At 46.5% G+C, this 22,691-nt stretch overlaps 1 protein-coding gene across 1 annotated transcript in view; it reads right to left on the reverse strand.

The window, feature by feature from the left end:
- Positions 1–19,245: 19,245 nt before the first annotated feature.
- LOC137645860 (G-patch domain and KOW motifs-containing protein-like) overlaps positions 19,246–22,691 on the reverse strand; it is a 94,719-nt gene continuing 91,273 nt past the window's right edge. Inside the window, exons 5-7 of the mRNA XM_068378854.1 lie at positions 22,327–22,498; positions 20,957–21,109; positions 19,246–20,019 (exon numbers count right to left, since the gene is read on the reverse strand). Coding sequence (XP_068234955.1) covers positions 19,261–20,019; positions 20,957–21,109; positions 22,327–22,498 — 1,084 coding nt within the window. The 3' untranslated portion in view covers positions 19,246–19,260. The remainder of the gene's footprint in view (positions 20,020–20,956; positions 21,110–22,326; positions 22,499–22,691) is intronic.

The following is a 22,691-nucleotide window of genomic DNA, read 5'->3' on the forward strand; positions in this document are numbered from 1 at the left end:
AGGGGGCAGATTCTCCAAGGGCCCCATCTTTTGGTGGGTAGTTCGTTTTTAGCGAGAAACGTCGGATCCGGGAGGAGGGTAAGGTCTCCTGAGCCTGTAAACAGGATGTGACCCTCGTCCCTTGATAATGCCACTATTTCGCTGACTCAGGCTCCTGAGGCAAGAGCAAAAAGAAATATAACTTTTTGAGTCAGATCCTTGAGAGGGCACGAATCGTTGTCCAAGTTGAAGGCAAAATGGAGCACCTTGTCCAGGGACCAGGAGATAGGTTTTGGTGGGGGTGCTGGGCGTAGACGAGCGCATGCCTTCGGCAGTTTATTGAAGATGTCGCTGGACAGATCAATCTAGAAGGCATACAGTAGTGGTCTAGTCAAGGCCGATTTGCAGGTAGAAATCGTGTTGGCTGCTAAGCCCTGTCTATGAAGGTGAATGAAGAAGGACATGCAAAAATCAATGGTGATTTCCGTAGGATTTTTTGCCTTGACGAATGAGACCCATTTTTTCCAGGATGATTCGTATTGCCGTCGTGTGGATTCGGTCTTGTATTCCTCGAGGAAGTCTAGACTTTTCTTCGAGATCCCAAACCTTTTCTTCGCGGCTAGGGAGAGAAAATCATGAGATGAAGGTCCCTGACTTTCGATGATGAAGCGAAGACAGTCGACTTCTGTACTTGCTGGGAGAGAACTGGGCCCGGGAGAGGGATCAGCGTGGGTTGTAGCTCCAGGACTAGGGGGGTACCAGTTGCTCCGGGGCCACTTGGGAGCCACTAGGGCCGCTGTTCCTTTGAAGGTTCTCAATTTGGAGAGGACTTTTAGCAGAAGGTTGGTGGGAGGGAACAGGTAGATCCTGGACCATCTGTTCCAATCCAGTGACATGGCGTCCACTGCTTCTGCCTTGGGGTCCTCGTACGGGGCCACATATCGAGGAAGTCGATTGTTGTCGCTCGTTGCGAAGAGATCGATCTGAAGTTCTGGGACTTGGTGAGAGATGAAGGAGAAGGATCTTACGTCTAGAGACCATTCCGACTCTATCGGGCTTGTCCGAGATAGAGCGTCCGCCGTCACGTTGCGGAATCCTTGTAGATGAACTGCAGACAGGTGCCATTTCTTCTTCTCTGCCAGACGGAAGATTGGGAGAAGCACCTGATTTATCTGGGGCGATCTTGAGCCTTGGCGATTGAGACATCGAACTACCACCGAGTTGTCCAGGGTTAGACGAATATGGATCGAGGGAGGCGGGGAGAGTTTCTTCAGAGTTAGAAGGACCGCCATGGCCTCCAAGATGTTGATGTGAAACGTCTTGAATAGGGGAGACCATGTTCCTTGAGCCTGTTTTTGGTGGGAGTGACCTCCCCAACCCTCCAGCGAAGCGTCCGTGTGGATGTTGAGTGATGGAGGCGGGTGTTGAAGAGGGATGGACCTTTTCAGGGCCGTTGCTTCCGACCACGGCTTTAGGAGTAACCGAAGTCTGTTTGGGAGCCGTCTCTTGAGGTCTCTTCGAGCGATGGATGCGGAACGTCTCCAGACTCCCGCGGCATCCTTTAGCTGTGCACGTAGCACTGGGTTTGTCACTGAAGCGAACTGTAGAGAGCCTAGAACTCGTTCCTGCTGACGTCTTGATATCCGTTTGGATTTCAGCAGTCTTTTGACAGACCCTGCTATTTCCTTCCTTTTCTTCTGGGGAATGGAAAGGCGGTGTGACTGAAGATTCCACTGGATTCCTAACCATTGGAACTTCTGAGCTGGAGAGAGGCGAGATTTCTTTGTGTTTATCTTGAATCCCAGGTGTTCTAGAAACTGGGTGACTTTGTTGCAGGATCTTAGACAATCTTCGGGCGATGGAGCCCAGACCAGCCAGTCGTCGAGGTAGGCAATCATCTGGACGCTGCGGAGGCGAAGCTGTTGCACGATGGCGTCTGCCAGCTTTGTGAAGATCCGTGGGGCCACATTGAGGCCGAAGGGCATGGCCCTGAAAGCGTAGCTTTTCCTTTGGAGTCGAAATCCTAGGTAGGAGGAAGTGTGGTGGTTCATTGGAACGTGCCAGTAGGCATCCGCCAGGTCTATGGAGACCGTGTAGGAACCTTGAGGCAGAAGGATCCTTATCTGTTGAAGAGTCAGCATCTTGAACTTGTTGTTCGCTATGAACTTGAGGGGGGATAAGTCTAGAAGGACTCTGAGTTTGTCGGAGTCCTTCTTGGGGACGCAAAACAGTCTCCCTTGGAACCTGGTTGACTTTACCCTCCTTATCACCTTCTTGTTCAAGAGATCTAGGACATATTCTTCCAGAAGGGGGGTTGACTGTTGGAAGAACTGCTGGAAGGTTGGGGGTGGTTGAGTCCAGCTCCAGCCTAGACCCTTCTTGACGATGCTGTGTGCCCAGGGATCGAAGGTCCAACGATCCTGGAATTGGCGGAGTCTTCCTCCCACCGGAAGCACTTCATTGCTTCTGGTTTCCCGAGGGTTTACTACCTCGGCCGCTAGCTCCCTTTCCTCCTCTGCCTCTGGAGGGACGGCGAGATGCGTCTCTGCCTGCACCCCTGTTTGAGCCTCTACCTTTGGGACTAAAGGTAGTTGACTGTGCTCGAAAGCAGGGGTGAAAACCGGCGACTGACAAGACCGGTTGGGTGACCAGCTGAAAGGTCTGCTGTGGCTGAGCTGCCACTTGGGGAGTAGCGGATCCCGGAAACTGCCGTCTCTGTTGACGTTGCTGGGGTTTTGGTTTTGTGGGTTTCCTCTTAGGTTGAGGGCATTCGTCCTGAGAGGATTTCCTTTTCTTCGACATGCCCCACTTGTGGAGAAGGTTCCTGTTCTCCGTGGCGGCCTTGTCGGTGATCTCTTTCACAAGGGAGGAGGGAAAGAGGTGCTTACCCCAGATGTTGGAGGAAATCAGCCTCCGGGGTTCGTGTCTCACTGTGGCACTGGAGAACACGAATTCACGACAGGCTCTACGAGCCTTCGTGAAGCTGTACAGATCTTTTACTACGGTCGCCAAATGTGTTTTGGCGAGAACCATGTAGTAGTCAAGGACCCTAGTGTCACCGGCCATGACTTCGAGCTGTACCTGGAGGGACATGGATGCGGCGAGCCTTTCCTTCGTGTCATGTTCCCGACGAAGGAGATGGTCATTAAGTTTCGGGAGGTCTTCGTTAAACTGACGGCCAGCGACGTCAGGTTCTAGTTTTCCCACCACAAATGTTGACTGGACATCTTTCCAGTGTCTAACATCAGGGGGAGTAGTCAGGGAGAAGGGTCTGCACTCCTCCAGTGCAGGGCAAGGTTTTCCTTCTTCCACTGCCTTATGTACCGCAGTGAAGGCCTTTTCCAAGAAGGGGAGGGTCGCATCGTCTGGTGCGACATAGGTAGGGTGCTTCTTGCTAAGCGCCGGAAGTTTCGAGCAGGTGAAGCCCCTACTTTTCACTGTATTGGTCAGCATGGCGTGGGCCTTCGCGAGATCGAACACTATCACCTCCTTTGGTTCGGTCTCTTCCTTAGAGGCAGGTTCGGATCGAAGTTGGACGTAACAGTCCGGATAAGCCTCAAAGTTCGGGAAGAATTCTACTTCTTCCAGCACAATCGAGCCGATCTTTTCGCTTATGAAGATCTTGCCCGTTGTAATTGGCATGTGCTCGGCATACCTCCAGGGGTTGGTATCTGAGCATGCGGGGAGGTCCTTAACCGAAATCCTTTTCGGCTGCTTCGAACTTCCCATGTTGGTCCTGAAGAACTCATGCGTCTCGCGGAGTTTCTTATCCATGAGAGCCTCAAGCATTTTGAAGATCTCCTGGGTGTTGGATGGGCTGGGATCCGGGGTAGCAGATGTAGACGGAAGTGATACATCCGTCAGTGTAGGAGTCGGTGTGGGGATGGAAGGTGGAGCGACCTCCTGCTCCGACTCAGGGTATTCCACCTGGTCTTCCTCATAGTCCAATTCGTCGCCCATGAGGTTCCTCTTCGTATTCTCCGACACTTCCGACATACGTTCCGCGTTGTCGGCATCCAAACGGCACTCGTGCATGGACTGAGCCATGACTACGTCCGGTTCCACCGTTATCTGGACGGTGGGGATCTGATCCTTGGGGACCACAGAGTATGGGGATGCCTTCAGGAAAAGCAAGGCCCTCAAGTCTTCGGTGGCAAGGTATGGTCCGGTGGCGTTCTTTTGGAAGCCACGCACCCACTTGTGTAGCTTCTCTCGAGAAGCGTCCCTAACCTCCGCTGAAGGAGGATTGTTGAACGCCTCGACCAGGCGGTCCTTGCAGACTGTACAGTTCTGCGGGTCCCAAAACTTCAGATCGCCTTTCTTGTTGGCGCAAGGGGCGTGGGTCCTACACGCCGTGTGCCCGTAGAATTGCGGGCGCTTCACTCCACAGAAGTTGTGGTCACACTTCACGTACTCCTCCTGTAAGAGAAAGAGAACATGAGTATATGGAAGTCATACCAATGACTTATATTATTCTAAAGTTAAATATTAAAAATTTAATTTTAACTTAATCTTAAGTAATTAATAACATTGTGATGTTAGAGAGTGGAGCGGGAAATGAAGTAGATAGACACATACTCCGTGTATCCCGCCCGGCTGGTTACCGTAACCTTATCCAAAGGCAATTTGTTTGTGGCCGAGGACACAAGGCAGAATTCTTCATAGATTGCCAGGGAAGCAAAGGGAATTCTAGCAGGAATTGCCTAAGATATAAATCTGGGACTGAGACCACTCAGGCCATTAAAATGGGGGTGTAGAAGACCCCATAGGGTAACGGTTTCCGGCAACCAGCCATGCTAAGATACACACAGCATGCTGGAAAATTGTGATATGCAAGAAGACAGCACGGCTATTAATAGAACGGTAAGACAACACCTATCTATTTATGTAGCCAAGCCATCTGGTTGCACTGTAGGGCTATCAGCATGGTGTTGATAGCTGGGAGAAGGGGTGCAAGTCTCTTGGCGTCTCCGGAAGGCGCCGGCAGACCGGCGGCACGCCGGAGGCCGCTCCAGCAGAGTTTCTGGCATTAGGGAAGACATATAGAGAAGTCAGGAGTAATGCCAGGATGGCGGCCGTCAGCACAGCGGCGGGAGGCGGCGGCTCCGGCAGCCGCTTGGTGAAAGAGACAAAGGATAGGCTATAGCAAAACCGGACCGCCGGCAATGGATGCCGGCACGCCGGGGGCCGGCCCGATGGACGGACGACCGAAGCTAGGAGGTATGAGGGTAGGCCATCAGCTGTACACCGACGGGAGGCGGCAGCCCTCCGGCACACGGAGGACTGTCGGCCAGGGGGGAACAAGGAATGTGTCACCAAGGGGGAGGGCGGTATCGCCGGCAGAAGAGGCGGCAAGGGACCAGCACCAGGACAGTTAAAAGAGACAGAAGGAGGGATGGAGGGGTAAGGACACGAACCCCAACGCATCCCACCTGAATGGGTGTACCCATGATAGAGGCTAGCCCTATCACCCAATGGCAGGGGGCCACAGGCGGCCAGGAGACAGAGTAGCCCAAGGGAGGGCTAGGGAACACCCAAGAGGGGGGAGAACCCATGCGGACAAAACGCATCCAGTGGCTAACCCCATAGGAAACTATGAAGGGTATATGTACCAGAGCGGACTGCACACAGGGACTCAAGATAGCCCTGTCACTCCACCCTAAGGAGGAGTTGTAAGACAGGGGACAGATGGGTATAGGCTAACCTAAGTATAGGCTAGGCCATACAAGGGATAGGTGGGGAGGGGAGAAGAAGCAGGGTCTTCCATAGGGGAGGCTCTGTACCAAAGCGGCCACCAAGGAAGGGAGGACGCTCCCTAGCCTAAGGTAGGCAGCCTGGCTGAGAACGGTGCATGGGTACCGTTTCAAGCAAGGCACAGAACTAGCTCCCCCCAAGGCCTAACCTAGAGCAGGGATGTTACACCCTAAGCTAGGAAGGCTGGAAGACGTATCGCAATTGCAAGGAAGGTCAGGTAACCTAACCTCAGCAATTGAGGAAGGGCAGGCCGTTCCTCATTCTCGGACGCAACCCTAAGGGGGGATCATTCCCTTAGGGAGGACAGAGAAGCGATAGGTACTCTGGTATGAACTTGATCCCCTTACATGGTAGGGGGAGCAAGGTTACACAGAGGGAATGCCCTAAGGCAGGGGGTGAAGGGAGCATATAGGGGTCCTACATTTAGGTTAGGTTAGAAAGGCACACTATCAAACCTATCCCCTATATGGTCCCTGAAGGCGAAAACACTTGCATCTCAGTAAACAGTATCATAAAATAATGCCACTATCTTCATAACTTAACCTAGGATCACTGTAATATATCATGCATGAACACTGGTGATAGGCGCTCTGGCCTAGGGGCTAAGCTAGCGATCTAGTATGGGGTCAGGCGATGACCGATAAAAAAGCGTCAAAACACGATATATGAAGTTCCTAGCTATGAAGACTAAATAACTAAATGGCATATGACGAGGTGAGAGTAAGAGAAGCTGGTAATTTAGAGGAGGAGTGGAAGTTAGCAAAAGAAAATTTTTTTGGGATTGCAAGTGATGTATGTGGCAAGAAGGTTGTTGGAGGCAGCATGAGGAAGGGCAGTGAATGGTGGAATGAAGGAGTGAAGGTAAAAGTGGAAGAGAAAAAGAGGGCTTTTGAAGAATGGCTGCAGAGTAATAGTATAGAGAAGTATGAAAAATATAGAGAAAAAGGTGGAAGTAAAGCGCAAGGTACGTGAGGCAAAGATGGCAGCAGACCTGAGGTGGGGTCAGGGACTGGGTCAGTCATATGAAGAGAATAAGAAGAAGTTTTGGAAAGAAGTGAAGAGAGTAAGGAAGGCTGGCGCAAGAATTGAAGAGACAGTGAAAGATGGAAATGGAAGGTTGTTAAAAGGAGAGGAGGCAAGGAAAAGGTGGGCGGAATATTTTGAAAGTTTGCTGAATGTTGAGGATGATAGGGAGGCAGATATAATTGCTGTTCCAGGTGTTGAGGTGCCAGTGATGGGAGATGAGAATGAGAGAGAGATTACAATAGAGGAAGTGAGGAGAGCACTAGATGAAACGAGAGTAGGAAAAGCATCTGGTATGGATGGTGTGAAAGCTGAGATGTTGAAGGAAGGGGGTGTGACTGTACTTGAATGGTTGGTGAGATTGTTTAATGTGTGTTTTGTGTTGTCAATGGTACCAGTAGATTGGGTCTGTGCATGTATTGTACCACTATATAAGGGTAAGGGAGATGTGCATGAGTGTTGTAATTCAAGAGGTATTAGTTTGTTGAGTGTAGTTGGAAAAGTGTATGGTAGAGTACTGATTAATAGGATTAAGGATAAAACAGAGAATGCAATCTTGGAAGTACAGGGTGGTTTTAGAAGAGGTAGGGGTTGTATGAATCAGATTTTTACAGTTATGCAGATATGCGAGAAATATTTAGCAAAAGGTAAGGAGGTGTATGTTGCGTTTATGGATCTGGAGAAAGCATATGATAGAGTTGATAGGGAAGCAATGTGGAATGTGATGAGGTTATATGGAGTTGGTGGAAGGTTGTTGCAAGCAGTGAAAAGTTTCTACAAAGGTAGTAAAGCATGTGTTAGAATAGGAAATGAAGTGAGCGATTGGTTTCCGGTGAGAGTGGGGCTGAGACAGGGATGTGTGATGTCGCCGTGGTTGTTTAACTTGTATGTTGATGGAGTGGTGAGAGAGGTGAATGCTCTAGTGCTTGGACGAGGATTAAAACTGGTAGGCGAGAATGATCATTAATGGGAGGTAAATCAGTTGTTGTTTGCGGATGATACTGTACTGGTAGCAGACACAGAAGAGAAGCTTGACTGACTACTGACAGAATTTGGAAGGGTGTGTGAGAGAAGGAAGTTGAGAGTTAATGTGGGTAAGAGTAAGGTTATGAGATGTACGAGAAGGGAAGGTGGTGCAAGGTTGAATGTCATGTTGAATGGAGAGTTACTTGAGGAGGTGGATCAGTTTAAGTACTTGGGGTCTGTTGTTGCAGCAAATGGTGGAGTGGAAGCATATGTAAGTCAGAGAGTCAATGAAGGTTGCAAAGTGTTGGGGGCAGTTAAGGGAGAAGTAAAAAATAGAGGGTTGGGCATGAATGTAAAGAGAGTTCTATATGAGAAAGTGATTGTACCAACTGTGATGTATGGATTGGAGTTGTGGGGAATGAAAGTGATGGAGAGACAGAAATTGAATGTGTTAGAGATGAAGTGTCTGAGGAGTATGGCTGGTGTATCTCGAGTAGATAGGGTTAGGAACGAAGTGGTGAGGGTGAGAACGGGTGTAAGAAATGAGTTAGCAGCTAGAGTGGATATGAATGTGTTGAGGTGGTTTGGCCATGTTGAGAGAATGGAAAATAACTGTCTGCTAAAGAAGGTGATGAATGCAAGAGTTGATGGGTGAAGTACAAGAGGAAGGCCAAGGTTTGGGTGGATGGATGGTGTGAAGAAAGCTCTGGGTGATAGGAGGATAGATGTGAGAGAGGCAAGAGAGCGTGCTAGAAATAGGAATGAATGGCGAGCGATTGTGACGCAGTTCCGGTAGGCCCTGCTGCTTCCTCCGGTGCCTTAGATGACCGCGGAGGTAGCAGCAGTAGGGGACTCAGCAGTATGAAGCTTCATCTGTGGTGGAAATGTGGGAGGTTGGGCTGTGGCACCCTAGCAGTACCAGCTGAACTCGGCTGAGTGCCTGGTTAGGCTGGAGGAACGTAGAGAGTAGAGGTCCCCTTTTTTGTTTTGTTTCTTGTTGACGTCGGCTACCCCCAAAAATTGGGGGAAGTGCCTTTGGTATATGTATGTATCAATTAGTTAATAAGGCCGGAATAAGCTGTTCAGGCTAGCAAAATAACGCATGCAATGTAACAGCGACGCCATAAATGGCGTGTCCGGTAGCAGCACAGCTCTGCCAGAAAACATAAAATATCTCGAAAAGTAAAAGTTACTTTACAGTCAGAGCTTATTTAAACAATACTGGAACCTGGTACTCAACTTTCCAGAAGAAGGCGAGGCCGAGGGTAGCGACATAACGAAGATGCAAGCCGATGAAAATAGCACAAGGGAAAATCCGTCTTATTAAGGCAAGCTACTAGTAGAAGGATGAGGACAGACGTGACGTCATTTAGCAATGGCGCCCGTTTATTTAAGTTTCGAGTACCAAAAGTAGCCACGGACGAGTATAACTGTGGAACGGCTCCCCAGCTATTCTCCGCCCCTCCACATCGAAGTGTTAACTCTATGTGGGGTGCAGATAGCTATATGGCGCGTTAATACATGCGTCCCCTGTTGATATACGATGTCTTAAAGGGAAACCTTTAGGATACTCGCTCCAGAAGTTAGAATTCTGTGATAACCTGTGGTTAAATTCTCTAGGAATATCTTAGTAGTTATTTACCTAAGGAAGCTACCAAAAAGGAACCTTCCATCAGGACGCCATGGCTTGAGCCCAAAAATATATATATATATATACACACACACACACACACATATATATATATATATATATATATATATATATATATATATATATATATATATATATATATATATATATATATATATATATATATATATATATACTGTATATAAATATATTTATATATATATATATATATATATATATATATATATATATATATATATATATATATATATATATATATATATATATATATATATATATATATATAGTATATAAAGAGAGAGAGAGAGAGAGAGTATATTTACATTTATTTATATATATATATATATATATATATATATATATATATATATATATATATATATATATATATATATATATATATATATATATATATATATATATATATATATACAGTATATATATATTTGGGCTCAGGCCATGTCGTCCTGATGGAAGGTTCCTTTAAGTAGCTTCCTAGGGTATATTTGACTACAGTGATATTCCCAGAGAATTTAACTCAAGGTCTCCAGAATTCTAACTCCTGGAGTGAATATCTTTAAAGTTTTTCCTCTTAGGATATCGCATATCAGGGGACGTATTCTTGACATGCCACAAAGCAATCTGCACCCCGCATAGCGTTTACGCCTCGAGGGGAAAAGTGGCAAAATAAAAGAGGAGCCGTTATAAAGTTCCTTTCCTCCGTTACTGCTAAAGTACCCCGTAGCGCTATAATCGCCCATCCAGATGGCGCTATAATCGCCCATCCAGATGGCGCTATAATCGCCCATCCAGATGGCGCTATAATCGCCGCCATCTTCATTCCCTTTTCTGTAGCGGTGTCGCTCGGTGGTTTTCCTAGTGCTCTCTCGTTATCAGGATTTATTATGTAATCTCCAGCTTCTTCTGCCTCTGGAAAGTTGAGTATTTGATTCTTATGCTGTATAAATTTAGCTCTGGCCGTAAAGTAAAAATTAATTTGAATTAAACTAATTTTTTGGCAGACCTATTGCCTAGACCGGAGGTACCTTCGGCGCTGTCGTTCGTAACGCATGAGTTATTTAGTTAGCCAGAACGACTTTCCCGGTATAATAGCTTAAATAAAAATAATTAGCTATTTAGTTTTCATTGCTAGGAATTAATTATATTATGCCAACAGTATTCGCATTAGTTTCGGCGAATTAGATAGCCGATCTTGCTTACGCTAGGCTTCCTAGCCTAGGCGTTATAGTTTACTCTCTTGCATGATAAAATAAGTGTTCCTAGTGCTATTAAATTTAAATGGAAATAATAGGCAATTTATACATGTAAGATATATGGATTGCATATAAATTTCCTCTTCTAAGATAGTATACGAGAGAGCTTCGATGAGTTAGGTAGTCGATCTCACTGTCCCTAGGCTAGTAGCCTAGTGGCTCTAGTATACATTCATACATCTCCCTAGTTACCCTCATATATAGGGTAATCTCTCCTTCCCTCTGAGTGTAGCCTATGGCTACAATCCTAGTTGATCTTGCCCTGAATTGTCATTTTCGCAAGGTTAGGCTAGGGTTTTTCTGCCCCTTCACCTAGCTACTGATGGTGAGCTTTGGGTTTGGGGCAGAACCTCAGAGTACTTGTCGTGTGCCGGCAACTGATCGATAGGGCGAATGTACTCCCCAGTCGGATATTGTTGGTTGGTATAGGAGGCCTTGCTTCCCTAGACTGCACTTGAAGGGGTCATGTGATCCCGTTCTCCCTGTGGTTTAGTCGACTAGTCCTGTGCTCGCAGACCCTAGGCTGAAGAATAGTTTATTTTTCTGCCTAGGATGGCGCCGGCGTTGGGACTTTGTTTCTCTATGATTAAGGGTGGCGGCTAGATGATGCCAGCCCCCCTTACTGTATTGGCAGACCCTAGACTGGGGAATGTATTCTCCGTCCGCCTAGGATAGCGCCGATACTGAAACAGAGCTTCCTTTAGGTGTGGTAGGGCTGACATGCCGCCAGCTCCTCTCACATCTTATACAGGACTCTTTTCCCCTTCCCATTCTGTCCTTTAGTGATGGCCTAGCCGTCACATCCCTCTGGCCATTGTCCTACAATCTCGCCGATTTCCGGCAGGCTGTAGGGCCGGCTTGGGTTTCTGCCTGTATGGCCTAGTCGTATAGCTTCTCTATCGGACATGAGCTCCGGGATTTACCATGATCCCTAGATCTTGGCAAAGTCCCAGAAGCTTGTCTCGGTGTCGAAGAAGGGTCGATTCCGAGTCTGCCAGGATCAGCCAGTCGTCCAGATAACGGAGTAGAAGAATGCCAATCCTGTGTGCCCACGAAGAGATCAGGGTGAACCCTCTGGTGAAAACCTGAGGTGCTGTGGAGAGACCGAAACACAGCACCTTGAACTGGTAGATCTTGTTGTCTAGGCTGAATCTTAAGTACTTCCTCGAAGACGGATGGATTGGGATCTGGAAGTACGCGTCCTTCAGATCCAGTGTACACATGAAGTCTTGTGGTCTCACTGCAAGTCTGACCATGTCTGCTGTCTCCATGCTGAATGGAGTTTGTTTGACAAACCTGTTCAGAGCTGAGAGGTCGATGACTGGTTTCCAGCCTCCAGACGCCTTCTTTACAAGAAAGTCGACTGAAGAAGCCTGGGGACCCGTCGACGACCTCTTGGAGAGCATCCTTCTTTAGCATGGTCTCGACTTCTGCCCGTAGGGCTAGCCCCTTTGCCGATCCCATGGCATAGGAGCTCAACGACACTGGATTTGCTGTCAGGGGAGGAAGAGATGTTATGAACGGGACACGATATCCTTGACTGATTACAGAAACCGTCCAGGAATCGGCCCCGAGTTGCTGCCACCTGATTGCGCAACTTTGTTGGCATCCCCCCCACTGGTGGACATGCAGGGGGATTGCCAATCCTAGCGTTTGGGGCCTCGGCCGCTCCCCCCTAGGATCTTGCCTCCCCTGGAGGACTTCTTGCCTCTCTTGTCTTTGACAGGAAAGGGCTGCTGTTTGGACACCGTTGTCTTCGCTGCCGCTGCTGGTTTCGTCGTCTCGGACTGGCAAGGTTGTTGTTGAGGTGCTGGAGGTTTGTAGGGCTTTGATGTGAGAGCCCTTTGGAGGAGAGAATCCTGATTGGATTTCCTCCACCTCTCAGCTGCCTGTACCACATCCTTGGGCTCAAACAGGCTCTTTCCCATAAGGGAAGAGTGTCTGAGCTTGCTGACTTCGACGGCTGAGACCTTCGAATGGAACCTCTCTACCACCGCATCACGTCGTTTCAAGATCGAATTGGCCCACAATTTCGAGACTTGGTGGGCCAGAAACTCAATGGTGCAGGTGCCCGAGAGGAGGAAGGTCTCCTGGGCCTTCCTAGTACTTTCCTTGGACAGATCCTCGGATCGCAAAAGGATGCAACCCCAACCAGACATCCAGCCACGAAGTAGCCTGCATGGCGCACTTCGCGACCTTCTCCTGGTTTAGGATCTCTGTCGCCGAGAAAGTTACTTGCCGGCTAGAGTCTATCAAGAGGAACTTCCTTGGTAAGCTTTTCCACAGAGTGGTGCAACGGAAGAGCTAAACAAGACTCCTCCATGATCTCAAAATACCTCCTCTGGTGGACACGATGAGGCGGGAGAAGCTTGTTGCCAGCAGTGGAACGGCTGGAGGAGGCGAGCTTGAAGAGCTGGCCCTCAACCTTATCCCTGGCACCAGGGCAGAGCCGCACTGGCCTTAGTGGGTTTCTGAGTGCCAAAGACTCGGTCCAGGACCATGTCCTTGCCCTCACGAGGAGGAATCTCCGGGTCCGGAAACTTGTTGAGATTCCTCATCAGAGTAAAGACCTGCCAGAAGGCATGCTCTGACTCTTGCTATTCTCCCCCCTGGAGAACTAGCAGCAAAGTCTCCCGTCCCCAAAGGCTCTTCTTGGGGGGACCCGTGGACGTTCTCTGTGGGTCTCGTTGGCTCTGGTCGAATCCTGGAAGACGACTTCGGAAAGGTCTTCGAGTCCTTCGGTTCCCTCCTAGGAGGGATACAGGACTCCAGCAACAAAGTCTGAGGGCTCTTCTCTGCCCAACACGGGACGATTCTCCTGCTCGAGGTGGGGTTGCTCCCATTGGTGCGGTGGGAGAAGGTCTCACCTCGGAAGACTCCCCTGAGGACGGAAAAACCTCGTCCACAGGGGATGTAAAAAATGTCTGCGGGGGGGGGAAGGAGCCTTCCTGATGGACTTCTTAGAATCCAGCTTGACCCGAGAAGTCACCACGACCTCTACTCCTCTCTTCCTCTTCAGTGGGGTCGGAGCTGCCCTTGGTTTAGGGCCCAAATCAGAGAAGGCAGCCTGGACGACAGCTCTGATAAGGGACTCAAAACCATGGCTGCTTACTGACAGACACAGTGTCAGAGACTCCCTCTGGAGGGAAGGGAATCGGGCGATCCTTTGGAGTAGAGCCTACAACATGGCCTGCCTGGAAAGAAAGGGAAGAAGATGGGTGCCTGGACCTATCTGAAGATCTCTCCTCCTCCTGCGAGCGAGCTGGTTGGGGGGGGGGAGCGTGAAGACGACCTAGCTGCATTGCGAAACCCAGTGGGAATCGCGCTAGGGGTCGTGCTGGCGCTCGCGCGAGGGAATAATCCCAGGTTCGCGCACGCGTGAGCGTGAGAAGATGAAGTCGCGGGAGCCCGTGGGCATGCGGGCGAGTGCTGGCGAGCAGGAGAATGATGGTGCGCAGGCGAGCGATGGCGCGCAGGTGTGCGACTGCGCACAGGTGACGGTGCGCATGGGCGCGTAGATGATCTATGGTGAGCAGGCTTATGGGCGCGAGTGCGTGCTGGAGAGTGATGGCGCGCAGGAGATGATGCGCTTGTGCGCGCAGGAGATCGAATGGCGCGCAGGTGCGCGGTCTGGTGAAGACAGAGGGCGCGCCGAAGGACCAGCAAGCGTGGAAGCGCAAGGAGGAGACTGCTCGTAGGCGCGCAGGATCTCGGAAGCCTCTGGAAGGGCGCACGGTAGGGACTGGGAACCTGTGCGCGCGAAGGTGCGCAGGCGAGGGCTGATGGGTGGGCAAGTTCCGAGGGCGCGCAGGAGATCGCTGGCGAGAAGGCGAGGGACGAGTCTTCTTTCCTGTGCTCAGATCCGGAGATCGAGGGCGCGCAAGCGAGCGATGGCGTGCAGGTGCATGCTGGCGAGCGATGGCGCGCAGGTGAAGAGCGCTGGCGAGCAGGTGAAGAGCGCTGGCGAGCTGGAGATTGTGGGCGCGCAGGAGATTGTGGGCGCGCGTAACAGGATCAGGACATGCAGCTGTGTGCGGTGAGTAGGAGATCGCTGCGCGCGGAGAGCGCTGGCGCGCAGGAGATCGGTGAGAGCGCTGGCGCATCGACTCTGCAGCAGGAGCTCACTGGCGTTCGTTGTCCCTGGCATAGGATGTCTCTGGGCAATTGTCTCAGGAACATCAAGAACAGGCGAGCGCTTGTGCGCAATTGCGCGCGAGCGCGCAGGAGAGCGTGGGCACGCAGGGGATACCTGGCACTTAAGGGACTTACCCACATTGTGAGCAAGCCCCTTTAGTCCCGAAGGGACCGGTGCCCGTTTGAAAACGGGATGCGTGGGCACCCAAAGCGCGTCAGCTGCCAGGAACGGAGAAGGAAGGTCAGCAGGTCTGGCAGGTGGAGGAGATCGCGAACGATCTGCAGAGAGGTCCAGTGTTGCAGCTGCAACGGTCAAAGCACGGTGAGGAGGATCCTCTGCGGGGGGACTGCGAAGGCGAGGAGCCGAAAAGGCGCCTCCTAACTCCCTTGTGGGGAGAAGGAAGGCCTCCACGGCGAAGAGGAAGACGAGCCTAGCGTCGGATACGTCCTCTGGGGGCATCAGGAACGCCGAGGGGGAGAAAGGGGGAGAAACACCTGCAGGAGAGACCATTGGACTTGACCCCTCCCTCGAAGGATGTTCGGAGGGGGGAACCAAGCCTCCAGCAACATCAGCACCCAAGGCAGAGGTTTGACCCAACTTGCCGGAAGCCTCTGCCACAACAACGTCGACGATAGACAGAGGGTCAACCTCCGCTATCACCGGCAACTGTTTGACAGCTGCTCCCAACTGGATAAGGTCAAACAGGGCTTCCCTGGAGGGTGAACCCTTAAGCCCCAAGGAAGCCCAAAGCTGCAATAAATCATCATTAGCAACTTTCATAGATAAATCCTCCCCCGGAGGAGGAGGAGGAGCTGCCTCGCTATGTGAGGCAACTCCCTCTCCCGAACCCCGAGGTCGGTCAACAAAAGTACGTCCTATGCTACCACTCGACGGCCTCTCGGGAGAGACCAATCGAGTGGGAGCTTCGGAGGAGGTTCGGGCAACGAAAGAAGAGTCCTTGGAAATTTCCTTCTTCAAAGAGATCCTTGAGGGAGAAAGATCCCGCTTGGACTTCTTCTTTCGGCGCCGGGAAAACCTCTCCCACTGGGAGGTAGACCACTCCCTGCACTCACAACAAACTTTATCCTTATCACACCGTTGGCCCCTGCAGAATGGACACAAGGTGTGAGGGTCCATATCGACCACCGACATATATGTCCCTCAAGGGCGGTCTGGTAACCCAGGGCACTTCCGCATGATAAAGAGAGAGGCCAACTTCCAAACACACAACTGAAAGAAAAAGCAACAAAGATTAAGGCTGTCAATACGCGAGGGTGAGAGCAGACACGTCTGTTCATCACCCGAGCCAAAAGCAAAGTGAACTAGTTCACCGGTGTATGAGGGGGGAGGGGTAGCTAGCTACTCCTCCCCTACCCCCTCGCTAACTAGCGAGGGGGCAGTTAACGCTCGTTAAAAATCTAATGGCTCGTCATTTCAGCTACAGCGAAAGTAATATCACAAATTTTTAGGTAATTTGTATTTTTGCTAACAGTACTTACCTCGAACTACTTTCTTAGGAGTATCTGGGATCTCCTCCCAACCGACCAGAGTTTTGTGTAGTCTACCCTATACCCATTTTCTATGAGGGGTAACCTCAGGCGGAGTGATACGCGTACTGAGGCTTACCCTGGGTCAGAGAGCATGCTTGCTCAGGTCTCGACCTCCAGTAAATTCTTGGTAGTTTTAGGTCTCTAAGAATTCTATAAGGTACTCGGGGAAGGAAGGGCGGGCCATTACCCGAAAGTAGTTCGAGGTAAGTACTGTTAGGAAAAATACAAATTACTTAAAAATTTGTGATTTGTTCCAACACGGAGTACTTACTTCAAACTACTTTCTTAGGAGACTTATACTTTAGGAAGTGGGAGTGGCCTTAACCCTGTGAGACCGTGCTGAGATAATCCCAAGACCTAGATAGGAGGCTAGGTCTTGATGACCCCAAGGAAAAACGAGAATAGGGGAAACTACACAAAAAACTCATCTTAGTGTCTAAGTAACTCACTTCTGCAAGAAATCCTAGGAGCCATGTCCTTTCAAAGTAGGGGTCCTTGTATCCCGGCTCAGAGTCCTATCTGAAATAATTTTAAGCGGAAAAAAGGGGTGAAGAACAAGGGGGGTTAAGGAACGAACCTGAGTCTCTTGTACTTTCTACCCGTAGTTATCACTGGGGCCAGACCTTTAAACCGTTTGGAGCGCAGAAACGACGGTACCTATCGAGAAACCGTCCAGGGATTTTCTTGAATAGTCCTTCAAGTAATGAGCAGTGAAGGTAGACTGGTTAGCCCCGGTGCCAGCTCTCAGGATTTGGCCCACTGCCATATTCTTCTCGAACGCTAACGTGGTGGGTCTGGGCTTTCCCGGCAGGGGGATACCTGCCTTACTGTAGGCCCTGATGATCACCTGGCTCAACCAGGAGATAGTGTTCTTCGAGACTGGCTTCTTCACTAGGCCCATGGACACAAACAGACTTTTGATCTCGGGCCAAAGTCTGGCTGTCCTCTCTAAGTATTTTCTTACGGCCCTGACAGGGCACAGACGCAAGTCCTTCGAGTTGTCCGAACGAGGAATTGCTGGTATTGAGAACCCCTCAAACCTGGGATCCCACACGGCCGGATTCTGGGTCTTCGCAACGAAGGACGGCACAAACCTGAAGGTGAGCTCCCGCCAGCCCTTCGAGTGAGAGACCTCGTAGGACAGTCCATGTATCTCCCCTACTCGTTTTGCCGAAGCTAATGCCAATAGGAAAACAGTCTTGCGGGTGAGGTCCTTGTCCACGATGTCCTTTAGGGGTTCGAAGGGAGGCTCTGACAACATCTTCAGGACTCTGCCTGGGTTCCACTGTGGCACCCGAACGGCTTGCAGGGGACACGATTCTTGAACCAGTGTTCCTTACTCTCTTCACTTCTTTCCAAAACTTCTTATTCTCTTCATATGAATGACCCAATCCCTGACCCTACCTCAGGTCAGCTGCCCTTTTTGCCTCACATACCTTGCGCTTTACTTCCACATTTTTCTCTCTATATCTTTCATACTTCTCTACACTATTACTCTACAGCCATTCTTGAAAAGCCCTCTTTTTTTTTTCTTCCACTTTTACCTTCACTGCTTCATTCCACCATTCACTGCCCTTCCTCATGCTGCCTCCAAAAAAACTTCTTACCACACACATCACTTGCAATCCCAACAAAATTTTCTTTTACTAACTTCCACTCCTCCTCTAAATTACCAGTTTCTCTTACTTTCACTGCGACATATGCCATTTTCAACCTAGTTTTAATATTAATGTTAATTTTATTTGTACACTCAAGTAATTTAGTATAATAATGCGTAGTTTATACATTTATTCACTTTATGTAAACTAAAGTTCATATAGTTATGTGAAAAATGTTGGGAGCTTCAGTTCCACTTTACGCACTCACAATATATTCTTATGGGAAAAATTTGTTTCGTATATGCGAACTTCTTATGTGCGACCATTTTCAGAAACTAATCAATTTTTGGGTTCCGAGGCGAGCATATTTCACAACACTTCACCTAGTTCGGGGCTACTACCAGTTACCATTAATTGAGGACAGTAAAGCGTACAATACTTTCTCTACAGCTTTTGGACACTGGTAATTCAGACGTTTATTGTTTGGACTGAAGAATGTAGCTGCAGTGTTCCAGAGAGAAATGCAGGGTATCCTACAGGAGTTCTCAAAAACCAAGGAGATTGTCTACATTGATGACAGCTTGATCCTTGGGACTTCTTTCAAGGAACACCTGAAACTAGCAGAACGAGTTTTGGCTACTCTCTAGAAGCATAGGATAAGATTAACTCAGGCAGAGGTTAAATATCTTGGCTATCTGGTTAGACGTTCTGGTACATGTAAACTACCAGAGTACATCAAGAAAGTGGAGAACTTCCCTAAAACTACCACTGTGAGTGAGCTACAAGGATTTCTTTCTGGTAAATTTCCCAAGGAAGTTCATTCATGTGAGCTCGTAGATAGTTAAACCGTTACCCACGAAAACTGAGGGACGAAAATCTCAATGGGCCAGGAAACTGAAATAGACTGTGCCTTTGAATGCCAGTTGAAATTGATCAAGGAAGACATGTTGTTGTACCATGACTATTCCACTGATGCTAAAACCCTGGTGCTGTTTGTTGATGCTTCAGGTGAGGGTGCTGGTGCTTACTTGGGCCAGGAATCATTGGAACATTCACTGGAGTGTTAAGTGATAGCCTACAACTACAAGACTTTCTTTGACAGCAAGACCCATTACTCTACCAGAGTGAGAGTTAACTGCTCTGCGATGGGGAGTGAAAACCTTTAGGAATTTCCCCTATGGCTAGTTCTTTGTTATCCATTGTGATCACTGTCCCTTAATGTATCTTCGAGACATTTAGATGGCAACATCAAAGCTGACATTAAAATCTTATTAAATCACTAAAGCTCTCTTTACTTGGGTAATTGAACACTAAAACATTAAACAAAATATTATCTGTTTAAAACTTTAAAGATATTAAATATGCAATTACTATACTTAAGAAATAAAAGGAAAATAATTACCTTCTCTTTGTGGTACCTGCCCCCTTTGTAGTCTTTATTTATCAATCGAACCCTAAGATTTTCACAAACCCAAGGCATGGCTGGCAATTGGTCTTGTACCATCTTGGCTTTCTTGTAATCATCTCTATAATCATTCAATTTCTTTTCTTTCCTTTTGTATGTCTTACTTTCACTTGCACTTTCAGACCTTCTACTGTATCTTTCGTCTACAATTTCTCTGTATTTCTCGTGACGGGTTTCCTCATGATACTGAGATTTACCTGCATTTTTGTTCTCATGTAACGAGTATGTGTCTCTACTGCTATCAGATTTTCTTCCATGTTTATCCTTTGTTTCATATCTATATCTATTATCTGATTTATATTTACCACTATCACTATGTTTATCTAATTTATCTTGCTCTTTTTCCTTCTTAATTGGTCTTCTTTCTTCATGTTTCCTAGAATTGTGATCATCCGCAAATTTCTTTGTTACATCAAACTGATTAATTTTGTCTTTGTAAGCTTTAGCTTCATTCTCATATTCCTTTCTGTCAGCTTCTAAGTTTTTCTCTAATTTGACTTTTTCTTTCACATCTGATTTCTCCACTGACAATTTCTCTACTTTTATTTCTTTTTCCTTTTTATCATTTTCTGCACTCTTTGAGGACTTACTTCTGCTTTTGTCATTCTTGCGTGTCTCCTCTTCCTGAAAAGGTAAATCAAAATAAAAAAAGTTCATATATAATATATCTGACATTGTAAATATGATTCACTTTAATTAAAAATAACTTTTAGCTATGGTCAGTAATCTCAATGATGAAAGTAATCAGTTATCTTTAATAACAGGGGTATCAAAATAAGTCCAAGGCCTCATAAAATTCCATTTTAATGAAAAATTTTCTTCCTTCAATTTTACATCATGTGTACTTTTTGATAATTCTCTTCCTGATTAATATGAGAGAGAGAGAGAGAGAGAGAGAGAGAGAGAGAGAGAGAGAGAGAGAGAGAGAGAGAGAGAGAGAGAGAGAGAGAGATATATATATATATATATATATATATATATATATATATATATATATATATATATAATATACATATCATAATCATGTATTTCTCACTGTCATATCTTTCATTTACAGGGTTAGACACAAATGAGTCACTATTATCTTCTATATTCTTTACTATACTATATTTCTAAAATCTCATTAATGATATATCTTCATTAATCACATTTTTGGACAATTTCCTCGGTCTTCCAACAGATATTCAATCTGCCACTCAAATTTACTGTTTTTCTAACTAACATCATATTCCTCCTCATTATATGTCCAAACTATTGTGTATCAAATTTTGAATTTTACGTTCAGGAAATAATATGCCAAATTTTAAATTCTCAGTTCCAGAAATAAAAATAAATATAAAATAATACAGTAATGGCAAAAATAATAACAATAATACAAAGGCTCATTTACATACTGTCACTGTTTCTCCTGGTTTACATGATGTCTCATTTTAACCATAATGAAATTGTTTTCTTTAAGGCAGTATAAGAAGTTTAAGAAATTCATAAAATATTAATAAAATTCATGATAAAAATTCAAATCCTTATATGCTGATTCTTAACAAAAATTGCATGTACTCACCTTATACTTGTCATACATATCCTTGTTGATTACACGAGATGAATCTTTGTATTCCTTCTGAGAAACAACTTTGAGGTTTAGTTCTACTTCTCGAATAACTTCTTGTCCAACTGCAGACTTCACTAACAAGTGATCTTCATCTAGTGTTTCAACCTGAAAATGAAGTGATGAAACTAAATAATTTCTTAAAAATCCATTCAGTAAATGGATCTAGAGTCAAAGGCATAACAGCTTAACAAAATAGCTCCAAAATGGAGTAAATTATGCTGAAAAGTAAATGACATATATAAAATTCATTAAATATAAATTCCAATCAAAGAAGCAGGTAATATCACACTGTATCTTAGTTTAAAGTTTATAATATTTTCAAGTCCCCCCAACTTAACAGTACAAACATTATAAAACCCAAATAAAAAAGGGGTACAGAATTTTTCATTGCTGAGAACAGTAAATTTAATACAGCGTACAAATTTTCAAAACTGTCAACTTGTCTTGAGGCAAGGATATCAACAACAGAAAAATTATGTGAAAAGAGAAAAGTAGGGTATTTGAGAAGGTATTACAAATTAAACAAAGATAATAATTATATGAAAACAAGGGCAATAAAGATTTCTGACCTCTGCCAAAGGTTAATGGAATTTTCCACGACCTACGGTCTATCTGTGGTGGAAATTAATTACAATTTTTCAATTTGTTTTGAAGTTATCTTTAAAATGGCAAAAAACACAAATCCGGATCTAGAATCCCCATTACCTCCCAAATTTAATGGCGTCGTCCATGACCTAAGACCTATCTCTGGTGAAAATTTTGCCAAAATCCTTTGAGTAGTTTTGATGTAATCCTATCCACAGCAGGCACATAGACAAATAAATAAACTAGAATCCTGATCTGGATCATCTCTTAAAATCTTCATGGGGTGTTCATGATTTAAGATATATCTGTGATGAAAATTCCGTAAAATAAATCATGTAGTTTTGACATATTCCTGTCCACATAAAGACACACAGGGAAATACTGTAATCATCCACAGACAGACAGACACAGACAAATAAATAAACTGACTTGATTTTATAACCTGCTTGGCGGAGGTAATTACGTGTGACCATACAATTTACGTTCATTGTCTATATGACAATAAACGTGGCATAAGAGTGAAGTGGAGGAGGAAAGGTAGAAGGGATATAAAACGAAAAAGAAAGTACTATAAAGACAGGAAAAATTAAAGTTAAAAAGAAAGAAATAATGGAATAGAGGAGGCAGCAGTTGAAATATCTTCTAAATGAAGTCAATTAATATACTGTACAGTAGAATATTTTTTTCCTGCTTTCCATCACTATAATTCCAAATATAAATACATATTGTAAACTTACTATGCCATAAGTTCCTCGGTGTCTTCCACTATGAATGAATACATAAGAACCTTTAGATAAGAGTAGCTCTTCTTGATCACCTGACGAGTTTTCTCTTGCTTTTCTTACACCATCACCAGGGGTATTTGCAAGGCCAAAAGTCTTTGCTGTTGGATCTATCACCTCAACAACTCTGGAATAATTACAAACATTTCAAAAGTCATAATTTGATACATACATATACGTGGGCACTTCCCCCAATTTTGGGGGGTAGCCGACATCAATAAATAATACATAACAAAAAGGGGACCTCTACTCTCTACGCTCCTCCCAGCCTGACAAGGGACTCAACCGAGTTCAGCTGGTACTGCTAGCGTGCCACAGCC

The sequence above is a fragment of the Palaemon carinicauda genome, chromosome 8 (assembly GCF_036898095.1).
Source record: "Palaemon carinicauda isolate YSFRI2023 chromosome 8, ASM3689809v2, whole genome shotgun sequence".
Classification (NCBI taxonomy): Eukaryota; Metazoa; Arthropoda; class Malacostraca; order Decapoda; family Palaemonidae; genus Palaemon; species Palaemon carinicauda.